The 21,474-nt window shown below is 33.1% G+C and overlaps 1 protein-coding gene across 4 annotated transcripts in view; it reads left to right on the top strand.

Annotated features, from left to right (window-relative positions):
- LOC134543991 (ATP-sensitive inward rectifier potassium channel 8-like) overlaps positions 1-21,474 on the top strand; it is a 45,598-nt gene that overhangs the window by 13,826 nt on the left and 10,298 nt on the right. For 2 of the 4 annotated variants that reach the window (XM_063388439.1, XM_063388441.1), the window contains exon 2: positions 2,396-3,018. In XM_063388439.1, coding sequence (XP_063244509.1) covers positions 3,002-3,018 — 17 coding nt within the window. In that variant the 5' untranslated portion in view covers positions 2,396-3,001. Of the gene's footprint in view, positions 1-2,395; positions 3,019-3,064; positions 4,732-21,474 lie in introns of those variants that run through there. The other 2 variants (XM_063388442.1, XM_063388436.1) reach the window with 2 other exon arrangements.

The raw sequence follows: 21,474 nt of genomic DNA, 5'->3' as shown, positions 1-21,474 counted from the left end.
CCCAGAACTTTAAGTAATCTTGTGCATTCAACAACGCTGTCCAACATACGACGCAGCATGCTTACAGACTCCTGCTGAATGGTTGGTTGTGAAAACAGACGTTTTAAGGTTGCATCCACCAATTCGCGCTTGTTTTCATACCTCGTAGTTAATATATTCCAGGCTTCAAGATAGTTGGCACTGCTGATAGGAATAGACTTCAATAATACAGCTGCATCACCTTGCAATAACCCCTTGAGATATTGTAGTTTCTGGGCTCCTGAAAGGTTCTTATTATTATGAACAGCGGATTCAAACAAGTCCCTAAAGGGTATCCAGTCCTGTAGGCTGCCCCCGAACACTGGCAACTGTAACTTGGGCAGTCTAACCTCACTTCCGATGTCACTTTTAGACGACGAAATTTCGCACTTTTCTGACCCGACTTCATGGATCTTGACAAGTAAGGTCGTAAGTCGATCTTGTGCTTCTCCGAGATCGTCTTCATGCGCTGTATACTCTTCTGTGTTTAATGCAATGCTGAAATCCACTAATAATTTATCAACTTCGTCTAACATTAACTGAACTCGTTTTTGGTGTACTAATGCTCCGCTCGTGTCGCCACTCGTAAGTTTATCAACTGCATTCTCTGCACGAGTAATGTTTGATTTCATAACCCTTTTCTTCGCCAAGAGTTTCTCCATTGTTTTCCGATTCTCAACGAGTCTTCACAGAATTTCAAATGCCAGATCTTTCCCAAATCCGGCCCGGAGGACCAATAAATGTTCCATGAAGTAAGCTGTTAGAAGTCGGAATCGCACATTTAATGCTAAAATAATTACGTAACATCAGAACTCGTTATTGAATTTCATGTTTTAATGCACCAAAATACATTTGCCACCATTTCTCCCCAAGATCACAACTACTCAAAACAAAACAAAACAAAAAACAAAAACCTAACTCCAAAGGCCACTTGTCTTTCAAAACAAACTGAATAACAACTCTGTGTGACTCAACAGACATTGACAATAGGTCTTTTTTATAGTATTTTTATTGCATTTAACCTAACCAACCATCCACATTATTTTCTTTATTTTTAATGTAGCTAACGTAACCTCACAACGGTTAAAAATGTTAACTTCTGTTAAACCACTAAGAATATTTTAATGTAACATTCAGTATTAAACATAAAATAAATTTAGCAGGCAGATCAACTTTATGTTAATTTATCTCAGTTACTTCCAATAAGTAACAACATACATTAAATATTTTCCTAAACCATTCAGTATTATTTTTCTGTTTAATGATTGAGATTACGATCACAATATCTTACCAAATACACTAGACACTAATGCAGGACAGCTTCAAGAATTTTGTGTGAAAGCCTGGCGTTGTTGTCACATCAGTCCGGTAGATGGCAAACGGTATGCCCAGTATGAATAATGCAAATGTTTAATACATGTGGTTCCAACATTAGGGCAACAAAAATTAACTTTCTTTTCTCTTGGAAAAACCTTTTTCAAATCTTTATACAGTTTTATGGGAGATATAAGCCTCCAGTTCTATAGTTTTTAAAAAGAAGTTAATATGTTTGACACCAAATAATATTATATAGCATTTGTAAAATTATCTATAAAATGGTTTTGTAGTTATGTACACCTTTTGTCGATAGGTTATTTTTCGCACTCTCAGCTGTGTTGTTAGTATAGAGTTGTCCGGTATTAGTCTTAAGTGTATTTCTTCCTACTAATCTTAAAATGAAACTTCATAGCCTCATAGGCTATTATATATGGTCTCTGAATTATAAATGTTGAATACTCAAACTTTTTTCAATTATTTCCCAATGTCCCTAAAAGCATTTAATAACTTGCTGACATGTTTTCTAATCATTTTGTGGAGGAGAATATCATTTGAACCAGTATTTTCCCCATATTACCATTTTAAGTAGATGTCGGATTAGGGTAGGTACATGTGAAAAATGGTATTTTCTCGTTAACGAACAGTGTAAGATTATTTTAATCATTACCTGTAAAGTCAATTAATTGACATAAATTGGTAGACCCTAAGTTTGCTTTTATGGCACAGCCGAAACTGATTTCAATGAGAGATTGCCCTCATTTCGTTGTCGTCACCCTATTGTTTTCTTGACAGTAGCTGCAACCCTTTTTTGCAGCATTTTAAATATTAATTATAGTATCAGTGTTTGCTAAGTATTTATATGTCAAGTACCATTACAGTTGCAACACTCATAAAGAATATACATAATTCTTTAAAATTAATCCCAATGATTAAATGATTATACATAATTACATTACGTGTTGTATCAACTCAAGTAGAAGTTGCATTATTGAATGAATCATGCTTTTTCATGTGACTACAAAGATATACAGCTCTCCAAGTTTTTTATTTCTTTTTTCAGACAGTGTTCTTCCTGATGCTAGGATTCCGAAAAGAAGCAGGATAAGTGTTGAATATCAAATGAAAACCATGCAGCAGAGATTGAGACAAGCCCAAAAAACGATCAGCAGACAGCGGAAGTTGATTAACAGGCTTCGAAAAGATAGATCATCATTGCAGCAACTTGAACCTTCGTTTAAGTTGAATGAATTACAAGAATGTTTTGGAAATGACAATATTTTAATGTCGTTTGTGCAAAACCAGAGGAAGAAACCCAGTCAGATGAAGACACAGTTCTTTCTTCTCTAGCCTGAGCAGATTGTACACAACATCGACAGAAACAGTTCCTTGTACAACATGTCACCTCATGATCTGCGCAAAACAAAGATCGAGATCATCGTCATCTTGGAAGGCATAATGAACTTGACAGATCAGAGGGTGCAGGGAAGAACGTCATATATTCCTGAGGATATCCAGTGGGGGCACTGGTTCTGCCCTGTGATCAAGTACGACAAGGAGAAGAGGACATCACAGACATCAGTGACCGCATGGTTCAGTGCCCACTCCTCTATGCAGTACTGCAGTGCCCAGGAACTGGACTCCTCTCTGCTGGGACCAACACAGGAACATGAATACAAATTACAGGTAAGTATTTGTCTGTATCTAACAACACCGTTGTCTTAGTGTATGGTGAAACAAAGATCATAATTGTGTTTTAGTGTCAAAAATGTTCCCCATGGTGCATTTATATTATTTTTTTTGAGAAATCAAACAACACAATTTTGTTTTTGAATTTGATGATCATTATTCAACATGCCAATTCGTACATAATATTCTTCACTACTTCAACATCAGTCTTGATTTTGTGTTTGTGTGTGTGTGTCTGGCTGTGTGTGCATGTGTCTGTCTCTCCTCTGTGAGTGTATATGTCTGTCTCTAGCTGTGTGTGTTTGTGTGTGTTTTTTTTTGTGAGTACATTTCAACTTGTATCTATTGTTTGAACTTTCACCTCTAATTTTATTCTGACCGTTCTGATGAGAGAAGACACCCATATTTATGAAGCAATTGCATTCTTTTTATTTAACTAGAGTGTAACACCATCCTCTTGCTTTTTGTACAAAATTTGCCAACCAACACACAGTGAGATATAAGAAATCTACTAATTTCAGTTCTTGGAGGAAAAATATTTCTACTTATTTGCATTTGTCTAAGTTTTCTAATTTATTTTTAAAAAGTTCATCATAGTTCTACAGGAGACAACTGATTATCTTCAGTAATTGCATACTGAGAAATCACAGATAACGCAATCAAGACAATATACAGATTCATGGTTATTTACATTCAAATGCACATTTTATAAAAACTAATTTTTTTAACTAAAAAAAATACATACTGTTATAAATGAGAAGTGTCATTTTGTACAATACACTATAATGAAATCTTGGTCTAGTAGGACAGAGGAAATCATTTCACAGTTGATCAAGTAAGGATGAGTAGGTCTTTTTGAATTTCGAGGTCTAAAAAATTCAATCTGTGTCTACTCTCACTATACTCAGAGTCATTGAGGACCTGTACGCATTATTTCCCACCAAATGAGTTTTTAAAAACATCTGGTGATAGAGTGGTGAGTTATGAAAATTCTCCACGTACAACAGAAACTGCAGATCTTTAAAACCAACAATCTGACCACTTTCAAAACCAAGAAAGCTGCCTAGAAGTGGGTCACTGTGCAGTGAGTTAACGTCATCACTCGCTCACCCTTCGATTGGGACGAGACAGCTCACGCTCAAACATTAAATGAGGGTGAGAGAACACTAGTTTGGGCATGGCCTTGAGTGCATAGTTAAATAAATAACAACTGTTTAAACCTGATTACTTTAATAAAAACATTCCAGTACAGTTATAAATATAAAAAAATGCTGAGAGTATGTCAAGCAAAAGAAAAAAATAATAATTTTTTTTATTTGAGAGGGAGGAATAAAATTATGTTGTTATTTTTTAACAAAAGCTTTATGTAATATTTTATAACTTTTGGAAAAACTGTAACATGTTCTACAAAGATTATTGTGTCTTTGCAGTAAAACATATTGTGACAGAACAAAGACATACCATAAATAGATGTAGATATACATCTTTCAAGCAAGAAAAAATTTAAGCTAAACACAGACGTTCTTACACTCAGTCATGGTGAAGAGCTGATAAGGTCTCAACATGTGTGTCTGCCAGGAGATATCAGTGCATTGTGTCTGTTGTTTGCTGTGTTGATCCTGCACCTCGGTCTGTACTTGCTCTGTTCATTGTTAGGCAGCTGTTAGTCATGGTGGAGAAATTCCTGGGCAGTTCTCGGGGCAGGAGAAGGTACGTTACGGAAACACAGAGGATTCAGATAAAATAAAAATTTGTGGGCAAAAATAATTGATATCTACATTCTGTGATTTGTATTCCACTCAAAAGATGTAACTACAGTGAAAGGTCTTGAATCAAGGATATGTGCGACTGCGGCCTTGACGGATTAGTGATTTTGCCAGATTATAGAATGTCAGTACAGCTTTAACATTTCTACCAAATGTGAAATGTAACATACTGAAAAACAGGAAACATTTTACTGAAATGAAAACTGCCATTAGCAATAAACCAAGTGAACTAAAAAAATGCCAACAACACACTAACGCAAGCAAAGGTCAACAGCTGGAATCCACTTAAAACAATCTAAACATGAGCGACTCAATTGGTGTTGGATCACAGAATGTACTGAACTATAGAATGCCAGATTTAAGACCTCTCAATGTATTTTTTTTCTGGTTTGTGTGATGAAAACGTAAAAAATTCTTCATAAGATTTTATCACAGAATAATTTTCTAAGAAATTTATTTTATGATCCGTTTGGATATCACTTTTAAGGTATTATCACATGTGATTTATTTTGAGACTCTAATTGTTATTTGATTTTAATTTCACTTTAAAAAGGTATTTAACATAAAAACTTGTTTATACTTCTTTTATAATAACAATTCATAGAGTCCCGATTATATGGTGAATTGCGATAAAACGAAATAACATCGAAAAACACATTGACATGCGACAAAACACCGAAAAAACATGTCAACACACGACAAAACACGAAAATAGGCAACATTCAGTAGCTGTTATTATTTATTTAACATAAACTTCTGGTTTCCGTAGCATCATTATGGCTGGAATCAACTCGGCATGTTTTGAATTCCATTCTAGACCACTAGAAAATGAAATACAGGTTATATTTACAATGTCCGTGCTTTGTTTTGATTCTTCACTTCACAAAGTCCATAGATACATACAATGCAAAGACGTGAAACCTAGATTAGGCGGAAAAAATCTCGGAGCATGTTCCAATAAGGATGGTATACTAGTACTTTGCGACACTGAAACAGTATTCTAGCGTCTAGCCATACAGTTTTCACACATTTTAAAATACATCTTTTTGAGTTGCTGTTTTTGTATTGAGTATTGTTGTATATTGCTTTTTCTTGTAAGTTATAAAATGCTGGTTTTATTTAGTTTAGTTAATAAACGATGGTTTTTAACTTTTACTAAAAATAAAACCGATAACACCGAAATCTCATATTTTTAAAACGAAATTGATCAAATAATAACACCATAAAATCGGGACTCTAACAATTCAGTCTTATGTTATCTTTTAAAAATCAGCCTAACACTACATTACACAATAGTGAGATACAGAAAATTTTGGTCAAGTTCTAAACTGTGAGAATACAGGCAGTGGAAATATTTGTTTTCTAGATTGGACTAAATTTAATATGTAATTAGTTTTCAAAACCAGCAATTTTTATTCCTTCAGTAATAAAATTCTAAGTGTATCTATAAAACAAAAATAAAATAAAGAAATACAAAACAGAAGCAAAGTTTACAATGAATTTCATACAGCTAAAAATATTTACATTTTGCAAATTAAAACAGTAACTGAAACGTTTAACTAGCACTCATTTATACTTGAAGCAGTCCATACAGAAACTGCAAAATTGAGTTTGGCCTTGAAAAAATTTCCACTCTGAAGAATTTTTTTAAACTAATACATTTAATGTTATAATGTCATGTAAAAGTTTAATTTTATTCACAAATTTAAAAAAAAACAGCCTTAGTAGTACTACAAGTGCTTTATTAAAATTGTATGTAAAAATATAATTACAACAATTAAAACTACAATTACCACAAATAACTTGCTATAGCTTGACAATGGACAATACAGCAACTTTGTTTTAAACATTCAAAATATGCTCAAAGATTGCTCCTGAGCTACCCTGCTAGATTGTGTAAAAATTGTAATTACAAGTCTCTTGTGAAATCAGCTATGTAGATACAGCTGTTGTATTGGTCAAAATTAGCAAACTACCAGACCTGGTGAGGTCATGCTTACAAGAAAATGTGGTCACCTTTAATGATAAAACTGTAGTAGTTAAAACAGAGAAGGTTGTGGTTGAAAATAAACAATACCCCACAAGTGCAGAACAAGTAATTAATTTAACATAAAAATAAACCTAAAATTGTCATTACAATTTAGCTAAACATTGCAGTGACTGACATACACAAAAGTGTGTTGTGGTTGTCTTCTACTAATGAGTGATGACAGACTTATTAATATTTTTACACTGAAGTATGTTCCTGGTGAAATGAAATACAAGTACAGATAGTTGTCAAAATATAGTCAAATGGGCCTATGTACAGCATGCAATGGGTCCTATTTTTAGCTGTTTAAGAGAAACTGAGACCCAGTTTGAAAATGAAATACTACGTAGTAATGCTTTAACAGGTGATGTTTTAGTTAAAATGATTACCCAGGAGGGTGGATATAAGTAAAAATAACAAATACCTAATTGTGAACTGGCTCAAAAAAAAACCTGTTTACTCATCAGTCAAAAATCAGTACAATACAAAACTACTTAATATGCAAATTCATGAGACACATAAACGTACATCCCTGTATTGACTTCCACAGAGAAATAAGATTTTTTTATTATTGAAATATTTATATTTTAACACTTTAAATTCATACCCGATCAGTTTTAAAACTAATCAACAATAAAACAAAAAAAAAATTAAGATAAACCTTAAACTGTATGACAAAAAAAATAAATTAAAGAAAGTAAAAGGTTTTTTACAATGTTTTCACTCGGAAATAAGACATTGTATTTTAAACAAAAAATTAATTTATTTTTGAATGTGTATTGCATGTTTGTAATAGCGAATACAGAAAATACAATACACACACAACTCAATGAACAGTGAATATTGAAAGTACCATGTTAGATTGTGTGTCTAAAACTCTTAGAATATAATATGCAACTGCAGTTTTGAGAGTTATTGTAATTAAAAATTACAAGGGAAAAATATATTTTGCTTTTGGTAATTAATTTCCAAAGTTTTTATTATTTGTTTTTCAAAAAAAACTTATAAATTTTTTTAATGCACCAGTATGATACTGCATAAATTAGGGATGGGGCGAATCCTGATTTCCTCGAATCCGAATCCTAACTCGAATCCTCGACTGGAATTGCCGAATCTCGAACCCAAACCCGAATCTTTTAATAAATGATGTCCACATATCTAATGTAAGTGAGATGTATTCTGCTTGCACTAAAAGTCCCTTGACTTTATCACATGTAGTTTGGTACATTTCTGGTATAAGTGTATATAAAGACAACAATTTTTTCTTGAGAAATTTCAGTTTTAGTACAGATTAGCGGTTAGGATTTTTTCTATAAATAAGCTAGAGGTCTGCGAGCCTAAGAATTTTACTTCGAGCCGAGCTCGAGCTTTTGTGGTACAGTTACACTTTTGGGAAATTATTTTTATCTTAAACTTAATATCATGTTTGAATAAAGTATTAAAATGAAGTGGGCTTATTAATTTTGGGTAACTATTTACAGAGTGTGTTTACATTTTGCACTGCTAGAAAAAAAATAACATTTTTTTTCATTGAATCTTACCTGTTTCCATTGGTTCATTAGTAACTGATATCATCCAACTAACATAACCAAGTATATGTTTGTGTAAATGTAACATATCTTTGGAAAAATTTCACCCTTGTCAATTTTTCTGGAGTCCTTACTGAGCTTCAACAAACTTAGCACCAAAAATCATGTTGTTTGAAAAGTACATTCACATTGTTTCAACATTTCCACTTTTCAGCACAATAATTCTGAGAGAGATTGTCACAGAGTATTAAATTCTGTTCTTTAATCTATCATTCAGAACAATAATTTGTTCTGCACGTTCAGGAGTTAAATTAGCTCTACGATTGGAGATAGTGTTTCCAGCAAAAGAGAAGCGTCTCTCGCTGGCAACCTGCTTGGCTGGAATGCTTTAGTAAAATTGCTTAACCTCAAAATTAGTGTCATAAATATCTGTAACTGGTCATTAAATTTTAATCAATTGAAAGTTATAAAAATAAAAACATCTTACTTCATTCAATTTACACTTGCAAAAAAAACATACACACAATAAACCTACATGGAAATTAAAGTCTTTTTCAATATCCTGAAGTCTGAAATATGTTTACTCATGTCATTAAATGTAGAGCTGTATTGAAGAAGCCGATTTTGCCAATATTTAGTTGAATCGGCATTTCTGCCGTCTTCCGATACAGTACGCTCGTTAATTTTCGGCCGATATTACTGAAAAACGAAAGAGACTGCCATAACCTAAAAATCCACGAGTACCATTTTCACTTTTCGTAGTAGTACTGCATTCTTTCAGATCGCATTATTTCTTAGCAACATGTGCCAACCGTACATATCAAAGTTTAACATCCTTTTTTTTTTAACAATGTTCTTTAATTTAATATGTTATAAATAAATAATACATTACTATCACGGTAAATATACATCTCAGTTGTTACGGTAACTATAGTGCAAATATGGTAGCTATCATGCTTCTGTAGTAATTATGGTATTCTACAAAGAATCTTTAGTTCTTTTTATTTTTATTTTATTTATTTATTTATAGTTACGTTCCGTCGACCATGAATGAGCAAATGCTCAATGGTGTAGAACATGTCAGTATATACAATACAATAAAAAATAGAAAATAAATCCATAACATAGTAAGATAAAAGTTATAAACAATATCATGATTATATACACATATCACAATTAAAGGGATAGAGCATACATGTATTGTACACATATAATATTAAGGTGTCCGTACACAAAGATATTTTATACATTAACACACAAATATACACATAACATAACTATTATATACATACATACATACATACATACATATATATATGTATATGTATATACATATATATATATATATATATATACATATATATATATATACAATTCAGATGTTAACACACAAGTTATGATTATCAATACAATTTAAAAATTCATCAACAGAATAAAATGTTTTTGAGATAAGATATTCTTTTAATTTATATTTAAAATTTTTACTTTTACTTTTACATAGTTGTTTTAAAATTAATGGAAGATTATTAAATAACTTCAAAGCAGTATTATATATGCCTTTCTGCTGTAAAGTAGTTCTTGCCCGAGTTATATGCAAGTCATCACATTTTTTAGTTTCGTATGGATGTATTGCAGAATTTGGCTTAAAAATATTCAGATTTTTATTTAAAAACACTAAAACTGAAAAGATATATTGACTTGGCAATGGGAGAATACATAGTTTATTAAAAAGTGGTTTGCATGAAACTCTTTGCTTGCTATTACAAATAATCCTTATGGCTTTTTTTTGTATTATAAAAACTTTAATAGCTTCCGAGCTATTTCCCCATGAAATTATACCATATTGCATTAGTGAGTGAAAATACCCGAAATACATTAATTTCATAACCTCAACATCAACTTTCCCAACCATACAGCGAAGAGCAAAACATGCAGATGTTAGTTTATTACATAATACCTCTATGTTCTTTTTCCAATTTATTTTATCATCAATTATTAATCCCAGAAATTTCGCATAATGAGACTGATGTAGATTTTTATTTAAACAAGAAATATTAATATCTTTATACATTTGGTTTCTTGTTATGAAGTTAACAAAATTTGTTTTATCAAAATTTAAAGTTAATTTATTAGACTTAAACCAAGAAATCATTAGTTTGAGTACATTTTCAGATTCCTCAATTAACTGGGTGCGAGACAGATTTTGTATTATGATACTAGTATCATCTGCAAACAGAATAGCAGAAGCTCTTACATCAAGCATATGTGGTAAGTCATTAACATAAAAAAGAAAGAGCAAGGGACCTAATACCGAACCTTGAGGCACACCATGCTCTATACATCCTGAGCGAGAGACAAACTTTTTATTGGAACAGGTATCCACTAACATTACACTTTGTTGTCTGTAGTATAAATATGAGATTAGAAGTTTTTGAAGCTGACCAACAATACCATAAAAATCCAATTTTTTAATCAGTATACTATGATTGACACAGTCAAAGGCTTTTGCTAGGTCACAAAATATACTAACTACATGAAGTTTATTATCTAATGCTGTTTGGATAGTATTTACAAGGTTGAATATAGCTTCATCAATAGATTTTTTCTTCCTAAAGCCAAACTGTGATGATGTTAATATTTGATATTGGTCTAAGTGATCAAGTAATCTCCTATAGATGACTTTTTCAAGGATCTTAGAAAATGTAGTCAATAACGAAATTGGCCTATAGTTTTCGATATTAGTTTTCTCACCTTTCTTATGTAATGGAATAATTACAGCGTATTTCATCCTATCAGGGAAAGTACCTGTAATTAAACAGATATTGCAAATTAAACTGAGAGGCTTAGATAATTGTTCAGAACACTGCTTGATTATTTTACTACTAAGCTCATCATAACCATGAGAAGTTTTTGATTTCATGTTTTTTATGATTAAACTTATTTCATGAGGAGTTACAAGGGAAAATTGAATTTTAGGAAATTTTTTGGAAAAAGCATTTTGGACAAACTCTAGAGGGTCGTGAGAGGATTGAAGATTAGTTACTAAGTGATTTGCAACATTTAAAAAATGTTTATTGTAAGCATTAGAAATATCAACTGGGTTTTCAATAGTAGATTCTTTTAATTTTAGGGATATCTTATCATTTTTATTAGGATGTCTCGATACTTCTGTTTTAACAATATCCCATACAGATTTAATCTTGTTAGAAGAATTAGAGATAATTTTATGAAAATATGGTAATTATCTTAAAATAACTATTGGGTTTGTACTGTAGTTATGGTACATCATCCATATTTCTTCGTATGTTGTTGTTCATTTGTCTTTTCTTTATATTTACGTGGGCCATTATTTGAGGAAAGAAGTTTCAGAAAAAATTTTAACGGACATTATATCACACATTTAATGGCGTAAATGACGAGACCTCGGGCAATTTAAACGCTTTATACGGAAAAACCTACCATGCGGGACCTCGTAAGCGAGTTTTACTGTATTTTTTTTCCCGTAAATAGTAAAAACCGAATCCTTTGACGAATCCTATATCAGACCTGCCGAACCATGGCGGGTTATCTCCAGTGTTGCCAACTCATGGACACACAATCCCCCCAAATGGTACTTGAAAAACCCCCAGATGAGGCAAAAAAAAACCCAAAAATTTAATTTAAGGAAAAACATTACAAGAACTAAACACTTTAATGGTTTTATCAACTAAACAGCATACACACATGTAGGCAAATCACCTCACCTGTATAATGTAGTCCTATTTTTGTTTGCAATTTTTTTATGCAAACACACAGACTAAGTCACTTCGAAACATTTTTAGCACTCAGTTAACCAAGAGTCCCAGGCCATCGGGTCCGGATTGTCTGAATCATCTTCATTCAGTAGCAGAGTCAAGTAATCAGTTCTAGTTGATTTTTCCACACTAGATGGTTCTTTTGATGAACTTCCCCGTGAAGCTGGAGGGTCTTCACCATACACTGCCATTGTTCCAATTTTTTCCAGCACATCAGTTGGGAATGTGTAATCTTTGCAGCATTTCTTTTTACGTCTGAGTCCAGCACGAACACACAAAATCGCATTTAGCATACCAATTTCCATCTTGTTTCTTTGGCGGTTTTTAACCAAATTCATTTGGCTGAAAACTCTCTCTACCTCGCCATTGGACCACGGCAAAACAAGGAACTGAATTGCCAACTCTGCAAGATTCTGAAATGGATTAATTCCAGATGCATCCCTGTAGCCTAGAATCTCTGCCCACAGTGCTGTAGTACTTGATATATTCTGCCATTCCACAAAGTTGACTTTATTCCATTGATTTTCTATGAGTGTTATTTCTGCATTAGATTTTTTCATCAGTGTTGCTAGTGGAACTATAGGTTGTTTAATGGTTCTCAAGCTATTTTCAGGAGCAAAAATAGATACTTTAGTAAGAATATCCACATTTTCTGGCAGTCTTTGTTGAAGTTGAGTGACTAAAGTAATCAGAAATTCTTTACATCGGCCCCTGATTCCAGTTTCTTCATCAACTTTCAGTACTCCTTGTTTTCGAGCTTCCCTCATCTTAACTTCAGCAGCATGTCCTAAGTTAACAGGATTGGGGCTCAAATAATCATTAACATTAACTTTTAGGAGGTCAGGAGCATTGTATCCTTGCAGTACAACTCTTTTTCCAAGACTCTGAATCAACAGTACAAGATCATTCAAAAGCTTGCTGGGATCTGCTGTATTTGACTGGAATGATTGGTTCACATTCTGTGCCTCATGTAGAATAGGCTGAAGGAATGCCAGGTAAATTTCATTGCGAATGTCAGAAAACATCTGAAATAGTATTTCTGCTGTATAACACTTTTCACTGACTCTTGATATTTCAAAATGCTTTTTCAATTCAAGCCAATGTTGCAGTATACGAGATACAGCTACCTCAACAGACAACCACCTTGTTTTTGCTGCTTTTACAATTTTGAGAGGGTTTGCACCATCATTAATGGCATTGTACAGTAATTTGTAAGAGAGCTGACGTCCTGAAGACCTTGAAAACCATGTAAAGATATTGCTCAGAAGAAATTCAAGGTTCCTGGGCATACAGTCAGCAACTGCCTTCGATACAGCTAGTTGTACTGAATGACAAACACATCTTATTAAAATAAGATGAGGTACAACTGATTTCATTTTCACATACAGTCCAGAATTTATACCAGTCATTGTAGATGCATTATCAGTCCCCAGTCCACATAACTTCTGCATATCTAAATTTAATTCGTCTATGACTGCCTGAAGAGCAATAAACAAACTTTCAGCATTACCCGCATCCAGCAAAGAAATCTTTAAGAGAGTTGAGACCACACTATTTTCTTTTTTTGAGAAATAAATTACGCAAACTCCAAGCTGCTTATCAACACTTAAGTCTGTTGACTCGTCAACTAGTATGCTATAGTAGCTGTCTGCAATATCACATTTCAGGTCATCAATGAAATGGGGATAAATAATATTTTTAATCACACCACTACATTTTGTGCGATGAATTTTCACCATTTCAGCATTGGTAGCACTAGGAAATATGCGTTTATTTAGTTCACCAAGATGATCAATAGATCTGGTAGAACAGTGACAGATGGTAAACAAACACATACCAGCTTCCGCAGCGGCAGTTTCAAGGCTTAGCGTTTTCTTAACAGGCAGAAAAGTTAGCTTGCCTTGGCTCGAACAAGAAAATGGTTCTGCGGCCTTTTTATGTTTTCCGGTTTTAGCATGGGCAGATAAATCTTTTTTGTGTGCCTTCAGAATACACATGCAGAACTTACATTTAACCTCACTCGGCTGTCCTGTAACTTCCTGAATCCAGTCCTTTAGTTCATTATCAGAAAACCACTCTGGCCTGAATCGCTGCAAATATTTATGATCAACTTTTTTGTTTGGCATAATATAGGCTAGATTTACCTGCAAAATTACATCACAAAAGACTGATTTTAGTTTTTGTTCACTTGCAGAATGCAGAAGAACACTAAGATTACTAGATAAATCATAAATAATAATGCTGAATTGTTGAACAACACAATAACAACAGTTTAGGAAACATGCAAACATACAGCCAACTTCAGAAATAAACATACATAAATATACATGTAATTCCCCCAAATTTCCCCCGAGATATGCGGAAAACCCCCAAAATTCCCCCTAGCCCCCAGATGTAAAATTTTGCCCCCATAAGCAACCAAAAACCCCCAAATCTGGGGGGAATACTCCTTAGTTGGCAACACTGGTTATCTCTTATGGGAAAACCGCTAACAGTGTAATTAGTTCGAGGTACACCCACGTGAGTGCATTTGAGCGCTAGTAGTCTGTTTTGTTTACGTTGACTGACATTATTTCCCGCTTAAATGCTTATGAACTGTGCACAGTTTAGGTTAGCTTATTCCTGTTGATCGTGTAATTTATATTTAGTGTTTTTGTCGTACTTGCGTTATGTCAATATGTACTACACTAAAAACTGTTGTGTGCCGGGTTGTCAAAACAGGACTGAAACCCGTCACAGATTTCCTCGTGTTTGTGACGTGGAAAGATTTCAGCACTGGAAACGTGTGATTGCTTCGCCGAAATTAGCTCTAATTAGTAATGAGCATTTATTTACAAAGTCTACAGGATATGCAACCCTCCTATTGCCAGGTTAGAAATATCGAGTTATGCCCTAGTATGATCTGTTTCTGTTACTACAAATGTATTCGTTCATGTCGGCATGTTTTTCAACCCCTTTCAGCAATTATTCGTATTATCAAAAATTGTTTCATGTAACAGTTTTAGATACAAATTATAAGATTTATAAACAATTCGAACGGTTTTGATAGAGTGCCTAATGGGAGAGTTATGAATTTTTTTGTTCTTGAACCCCTGTTTTTTCTCCCCTTGCAATAAATTTGATCGTATACAAAAACTGTTTCAGACGAAAGTTGTACACAATAATTCAATGTTTAATAATAAATAATATTGTATTAAAAATCTTACATAGTTCTGTACTTAAGAAAGTTTATTTATATTCAACCCCAGTTTTTTTAAACCCCTTTCTGCAATGTTTCGAATTATCACAAATTGTTTTTGATAAAAGTTTCATATAAAAATTATAAGATTATCAAAAAATTAAATGGTTTTGATATATTGCCTAATGAGGGAGTTATGAATTGTTTTGGTCCAGGAAACCCTGTTTTTCTACCCCTAGCAATCATGGTTGGTTGTATAAAAAAATTAGTTTGGACAAAAAAGAATTGTGTTTTCACTACAATTTATTATATGCTTCATCGGATGTGATATTCATTATATTATGGGAGTTATTGCAATTTTTATGTTTTTCGAAAACCCTCCCGGTAAATATGTAGTTGGGCGGTATTTGTGAAGAAAAAAAAATTTAATCCGAAAATACTTTTATTATATGCTCTTTAACTTCCTCTTTTCATTAAACCCGGCGGAGATAAGAAATTCCAAATACTTTAGGAGATATCGCCGTTCTTATTTTGAAATACAAGACCTGTCCAATCATTCGACCGTCGCAATGTTTTATTTTGCAGTGTGTTTGTGAATGCCTAATTAATTAAAATGGTCTATTAGGTCAGGTCAGTTACATTATAAATACTTGCAAACTAAGCGGATATTAAAAATAATATGAATTTATTTTAATGGTTGTTTAGTTTTAAAGTATTTATAATGTAACTGACCTGACCTAACAAACCGGGACAAAGGATGAATAGTAGGAAGGAACTCACGTATTTTTTTTTACTCATTATTTGCGCAACAATATCATAATAAGAAATAAAACATTAAAATTCAGTACAATCACAGTTTTTTGATAGAATTTGTGCTTTTATGGCACAGTACACCATATTATTTATAGTGTAGGTACTAACTATTTTACAATTCTGCAATGTCAATTAATGATACAACATTTTTTGCTAGTTATATTTACATTCCAATAAATAAATTATATTGTATACAGTTGTCTAGTTGCTGCTTTATACATTTGGCAATATGTTTGCTCTATGCTGTTGCAAATGTACAATCTTAATGTTTGTTTTTTTAGTCACCAGTATCATATATACATATTTTTGTTTTAATAAAGTTATTACAATATTTTATCTCAACTAACAATTTACATGCACACATGTGGTGGGCAGTTCAAAATGCACTGTTAAGGCTTGTAATTCAACTCATAATGTTTTTTTTTTAATGTTGTTTTCCTTCCAACAATTTATGTCAATGTTTATTAAAATTTGCAAACAGGACATTCATTTATTGTGTATAAGTACACGGTAAATGAAATGTATTGTTTGTAAAATTTAATTACTCATTGGCTCTTACAGTTAAGCAAATTCATTGATGGAGTTGGAATGCAAGTCACAATAGTGCATTTTGAACTGCCCGCCACAGTAGTTTTTTTTGGTTTAGTTTGAGGTCCAGCCACCAGGAGCGCTGTAAGCACTGTCAATGTTTGCTCTATGGAAGATATCCATCTATCCCCTCCCTTATCTATGCGCCGAACCTTCGAATCCCTAGGATTCGGCGGATTCGGCGGATATTGGATTCGGTCGCCCCATCCATGGCGGGCTATCTCTTATGGGACAACCGCTTACAGTGTAATTAGTTCGAGGTACACCCACGTGAGTGCATTTGAGCGCTAGTAGTCTGTTTTGTTTACGTTGACTGACATTTTTTCCCGCTTAAATGCTTATGAACTGTGCACAGTTTAGGTTAGCTTATTCCTGTTGATCGTGTAATTTATATTTAGTGTTTTTGTCGTACTTGCGTTATGTCAATATGTACTACACTAAAAACTGTTGTGTGCCGGGTTGTCAAAACAGGACTGAAATCCGTCACAGATTTCCTCGTGTTTGTGACGTGGAAAGATTTCAGCACTGGAAACGTTTGATTGCTTCGCCGAAATTAGCTCTCATTAGTAATGAGCATATTTACAAAGTACCTATAGGATATGCAATAGTCACTTCAGTGCAGATTGTTAATTCTGTACTAACCCTCCTATTGCCAGGTTCGTAATATCAAATTATGCCCTATTATTATCTGTTTTTGTTACTACAAATGTATTCGTTCATGTCGGCATGTTTTTTTCAACCCCTTTCAGCAATTATTCGTATTATCAAAAATTGTTTCATGTAACAGTTTTAGATACAAATTATAAGATTTATAAACAATTCGAACGGTTTTGATAGTGTGCCTAATGAGGGAGTTATGAATTTTTTTTGTTCTTGAACCCCCGTTTTTTTCTCCCTTTGCAATACATTTGGTCGTATAAAAAACTGTTTCAGACGAAAGTTGTACACAATAATTCAATGTTTAACAATAAATAAGATTGTATTTAAAATCTTACATAGTTCTGAACTTACGAATTTTTATTTATTTTCAAACCCAGTTTTTTAAACCCCTTTCTGCAATGTTTCGAATTATCAAAAATTGTTTTTGATAAAAGTTTCAGATAAAAATTATAAGAATAATCAAAAAATTGATTCATTTTGACAGGTTGCCTAATGAGGGAGTTATGAATTTTTTGGTCCAGGAAACCCTGTTTTTCTACCCCTAGCAATCATGGTTGGTTGTATAAAAAAATTAGTTTGGACAAAAAAGAATTGTGTTTTCACAACAATTGATTATATGTTCCATCGGATGTGATATTCATCATATTGTAGGAGTTATTGCAATTTTTCTGTTTTTCGAAAACCTTCCCGGTAAATATGTAGTTAAGCGGCATTTGTGAAAAAAAAATTTTAAAAATCCGAAAATTATGTTATTATATGCTCTTTTAACTTCATTTTTTCATTTAACCCGGCGGAGATAAGAAATTCCAAATACTTTAGGAGATATCACCGTTCTTATTTTGTAATACAAGACCTGTCCAATCATTCGACCGTCGCAATGTTTTATTTTGCCGAGTGTTTGTGAATGCCTAATTAATTAAAATGGTCGATTAGGTCAGGTCAGTTACATTATAAATACTTTCAAACTAAGCGGACATTAAAAATAATGTGAATTAATTTTAATGGTGGTTTAGTTTTAAAGTATTTATGATGTAACTGACCTGACATAACAAACCGGGACAAAGGATGAACAGTAAGAACTCGCATATATTTTTTTACTAATTATTTGCGCAACAATATCCAAATAACAAATAAAACATTAAAATTCAGTTTAATCACCGTTTCTTGATAGAATTTGTGCTTTTATGGCACAGTAGGTACATCATATCTTTTATAGTGTAGATACTAACTGTTTTACTATTCTGCAATGTCAATAAATGGTGAATAAATTTTGCCAGTTATATGTACATTCCAATAAATAAATTATATTGTATACAGTTGTCTAGTTGCTGCTTTATACATTTGGCAATATGTTTGATCTATGCTGTTGCAAATGTACAATCTTAATGCTTTAATAAAGTTATTACAATATTTTATTTCAACTAACAATTTACATGCACACATGTGGTGGGCAGTTCAAAATGCACTGTTAAGGCTTGAAATTCAACTCATAATTTTTTTTTTTTTTTAATTTTTTTTATCCTTCTAACAATTTATGTCAATGTTTATTAAATTTTGCAAACAGGACATTCATTTATGGTGTATACTCGCTAAATGGAATTTATTGTTTGTAAAATTTAATTAATCATTGGCTCTTACAGTTAATCAAATTCATTGGTGGAGTTGGAATGCAAGTCTCAATAGTGCATTTTGAACTGCTCGCCACAGTAGTTTTTTTTGGTTTAGTTCGAGGTCCAGCCACCAGGAGCGCTGTAAGCACTGTCAATGTTTGCTCTAGGGCAGATATCCATCTATCCCCTCCCTTATCTATGGCCCCATCCCTATGCATAATACTAACAGTAACAGTACCATCTTACTAAATAAAACTGTCTTTGCTATTGTAAACATTGAGACATGGTTACATGTTTATACTCATTTATGTCTTAGTTATATGTTTACTTTGTCATTTAAATGAGAATAATTATATTCTTTCATGTCGTTAAGTAATGAGGTGTGCATAGTATGACAACCCAGGCTTTTTCCATAGCATATCAGTTGCTATTCATGTTGTTACGTTGTATGTTTTTGCCCGGCTAACCACACATAGAAACGTAACAATACAAAACAAACAATGTTCCTGAGGTTCTGCTTTATTTGGAAATAAAAGAGTTTATTAAATTATCTTTGTTTATTTCTTTAAAAAAAATGTTTTTTCTCATCGTTACATGGCTTCAATACACAATTTTACAAATGAATTTAATTAGAAAAACTTCGTTACTTGTACAGTTTTTGTCTTTTCTTATACGAATTTTAACGATATCTTTGAATTTTGATAGGATGAGGTCCAAATACATACCATACCAGACATTTTTCTGTTGATGGTCGTTGAGTCTTGTCGCTCACAAAAAAATAGAATTTATTACTGTCCCTTGGTTAGCGATGTAACTCAAGGTACGGTCGCGCACTGACCGAAGTCGCGCGAAGTTGGGCCGTTGCCGACGCCTAGGGCCTAAATTTCTAATACATTATTCCGGAAAAAAAAAATGAACTTAGTTTAAAAAATTACGGCCTGGCCCCAGCCCCTAGGCGTTAAATTGTCCCTTAGTGCAACTCCATAATATTGTGCGAGTTGCCGACGACGCGACCGGACTGGACGACAATCGAGCGACAACTGAGTTGGTAGACGAGATTACCTCCCTTGTATAGGTGAAGACAAGGGAAGCAACCCCGTGGGCCAACCGACCAATCACAGTACAGCATTCATCAACATGCCCAAATAAGGAATTTCGGCCGAGCGCATCACACCACGCCAGGACTCGCCCTGATTGGCTGGCTAGTGGTAGCCTCCAGAGACCCTTCCAGACGGTCGCTACAGCTGTGCGTACAACGTGACGCGTAAATCCCAAACACGCATTTACAAAGTGAAAAATAGCTTTCTGGCGCCAGAGTGTCGCGCCTGTCCGCTCTTCCTTCTGTACTTTCCAGACTATTCTCAAAATATTACACTAGCAATATCCAATAGAATATAAAATTACCCAAAAAATTTAAATACAATGTTAAAAATTTAGTAAACAAAGTTGAAATTCATAAAAAAACTTTTGTTTAAAAATGATGTCCTGTAAAATTATAATATATACTGCTTTAATTACTGACATTAATTATCAAATGTCAACATTAATTATTATGAACTAGAGTTAACCCTCAAATTAATAATTAAGTATCTCAAGGAAATAAGTATTTTAAGGCTTTCCATGAAATTTAACCAAAGTAATTAATAACAATTCTTAACAGCTCTGAACTATCCTCTATATCAACAAAAAAATTATCCTTCACCTCAAACTTATTCTTAATATTATTATGACCCATTTTGCAATGCTACATAACCCCCCCTACTTTTTGATTGAATTTGCAAAATTAAATCAAAAAGTACAAAAGTGTAAATTGTTGAAACAAAAGAAATAACATACCATAACAAAAGTGTAAACAAATGTAACAAATTAACATCAACATTAGAAATGCAAATCTTGACACAATAATAGCAAACCACGACTTTTCATATTATTACAAATCTTTAAAACGCAAACAATATAAGTCAAACATTGAAGCATTTGTTTATATATAAATTCAAAAAACTGTTTCTTAAATATTGCAATGTTAATTCCTTGTCAAAAAGCCAAAAATTTGAAAACATCTCTCTTACTACAAAGGGTCAACAACTCTCCACAAATGGTTATCTCCCTCTCATCAGTGCAAAATACAAATAACTTTGAAATTGGTTTCTCTACAAGCTTCAAGCAGACACCCCCTGGTCAACGAAGAATCCTCAATAACAGCAAAAAACTCTGAACAACTTACTTAAACACAAAAACTTCAACATCTTCAAAAACTTACACCTCAGCCGACGACGACAACAAATCTTCAACTCCAGGAATTACGTCTCTATGACCACCTTAACGACGATAAAAACTTCAACTCCAGGAATTACGTCTCCACGACCACCTTAAACGACGACAAATACAAAAACTTCAACTTCGACGACGACAAATAACCTCAAAACAAATTATTTCCTTTAAAATCCCTTAAAAACCGTTGTTACTCTAATTATCTGCTGCTTATG

The sequence above is a fragment of the Bacillus rossius genome, chromosome 1 (assembly GCF_032445375.1).
Source record: "Bacillus rossius redtenbacheri isolate Brsri chromosome 1, Brsri_v3, whole genome shotgun sequence".
Taxonomy (NCBI): domain Eukaryota; kingdom Metazoa; phylum Arthropoda; class Insecta; order Phasmatodea; family Bacillidae; genus Bacillus; species Bacillus rossius.
This window is presented reverse-complemented; position numbering and strand designations above follow the sequence as displayed.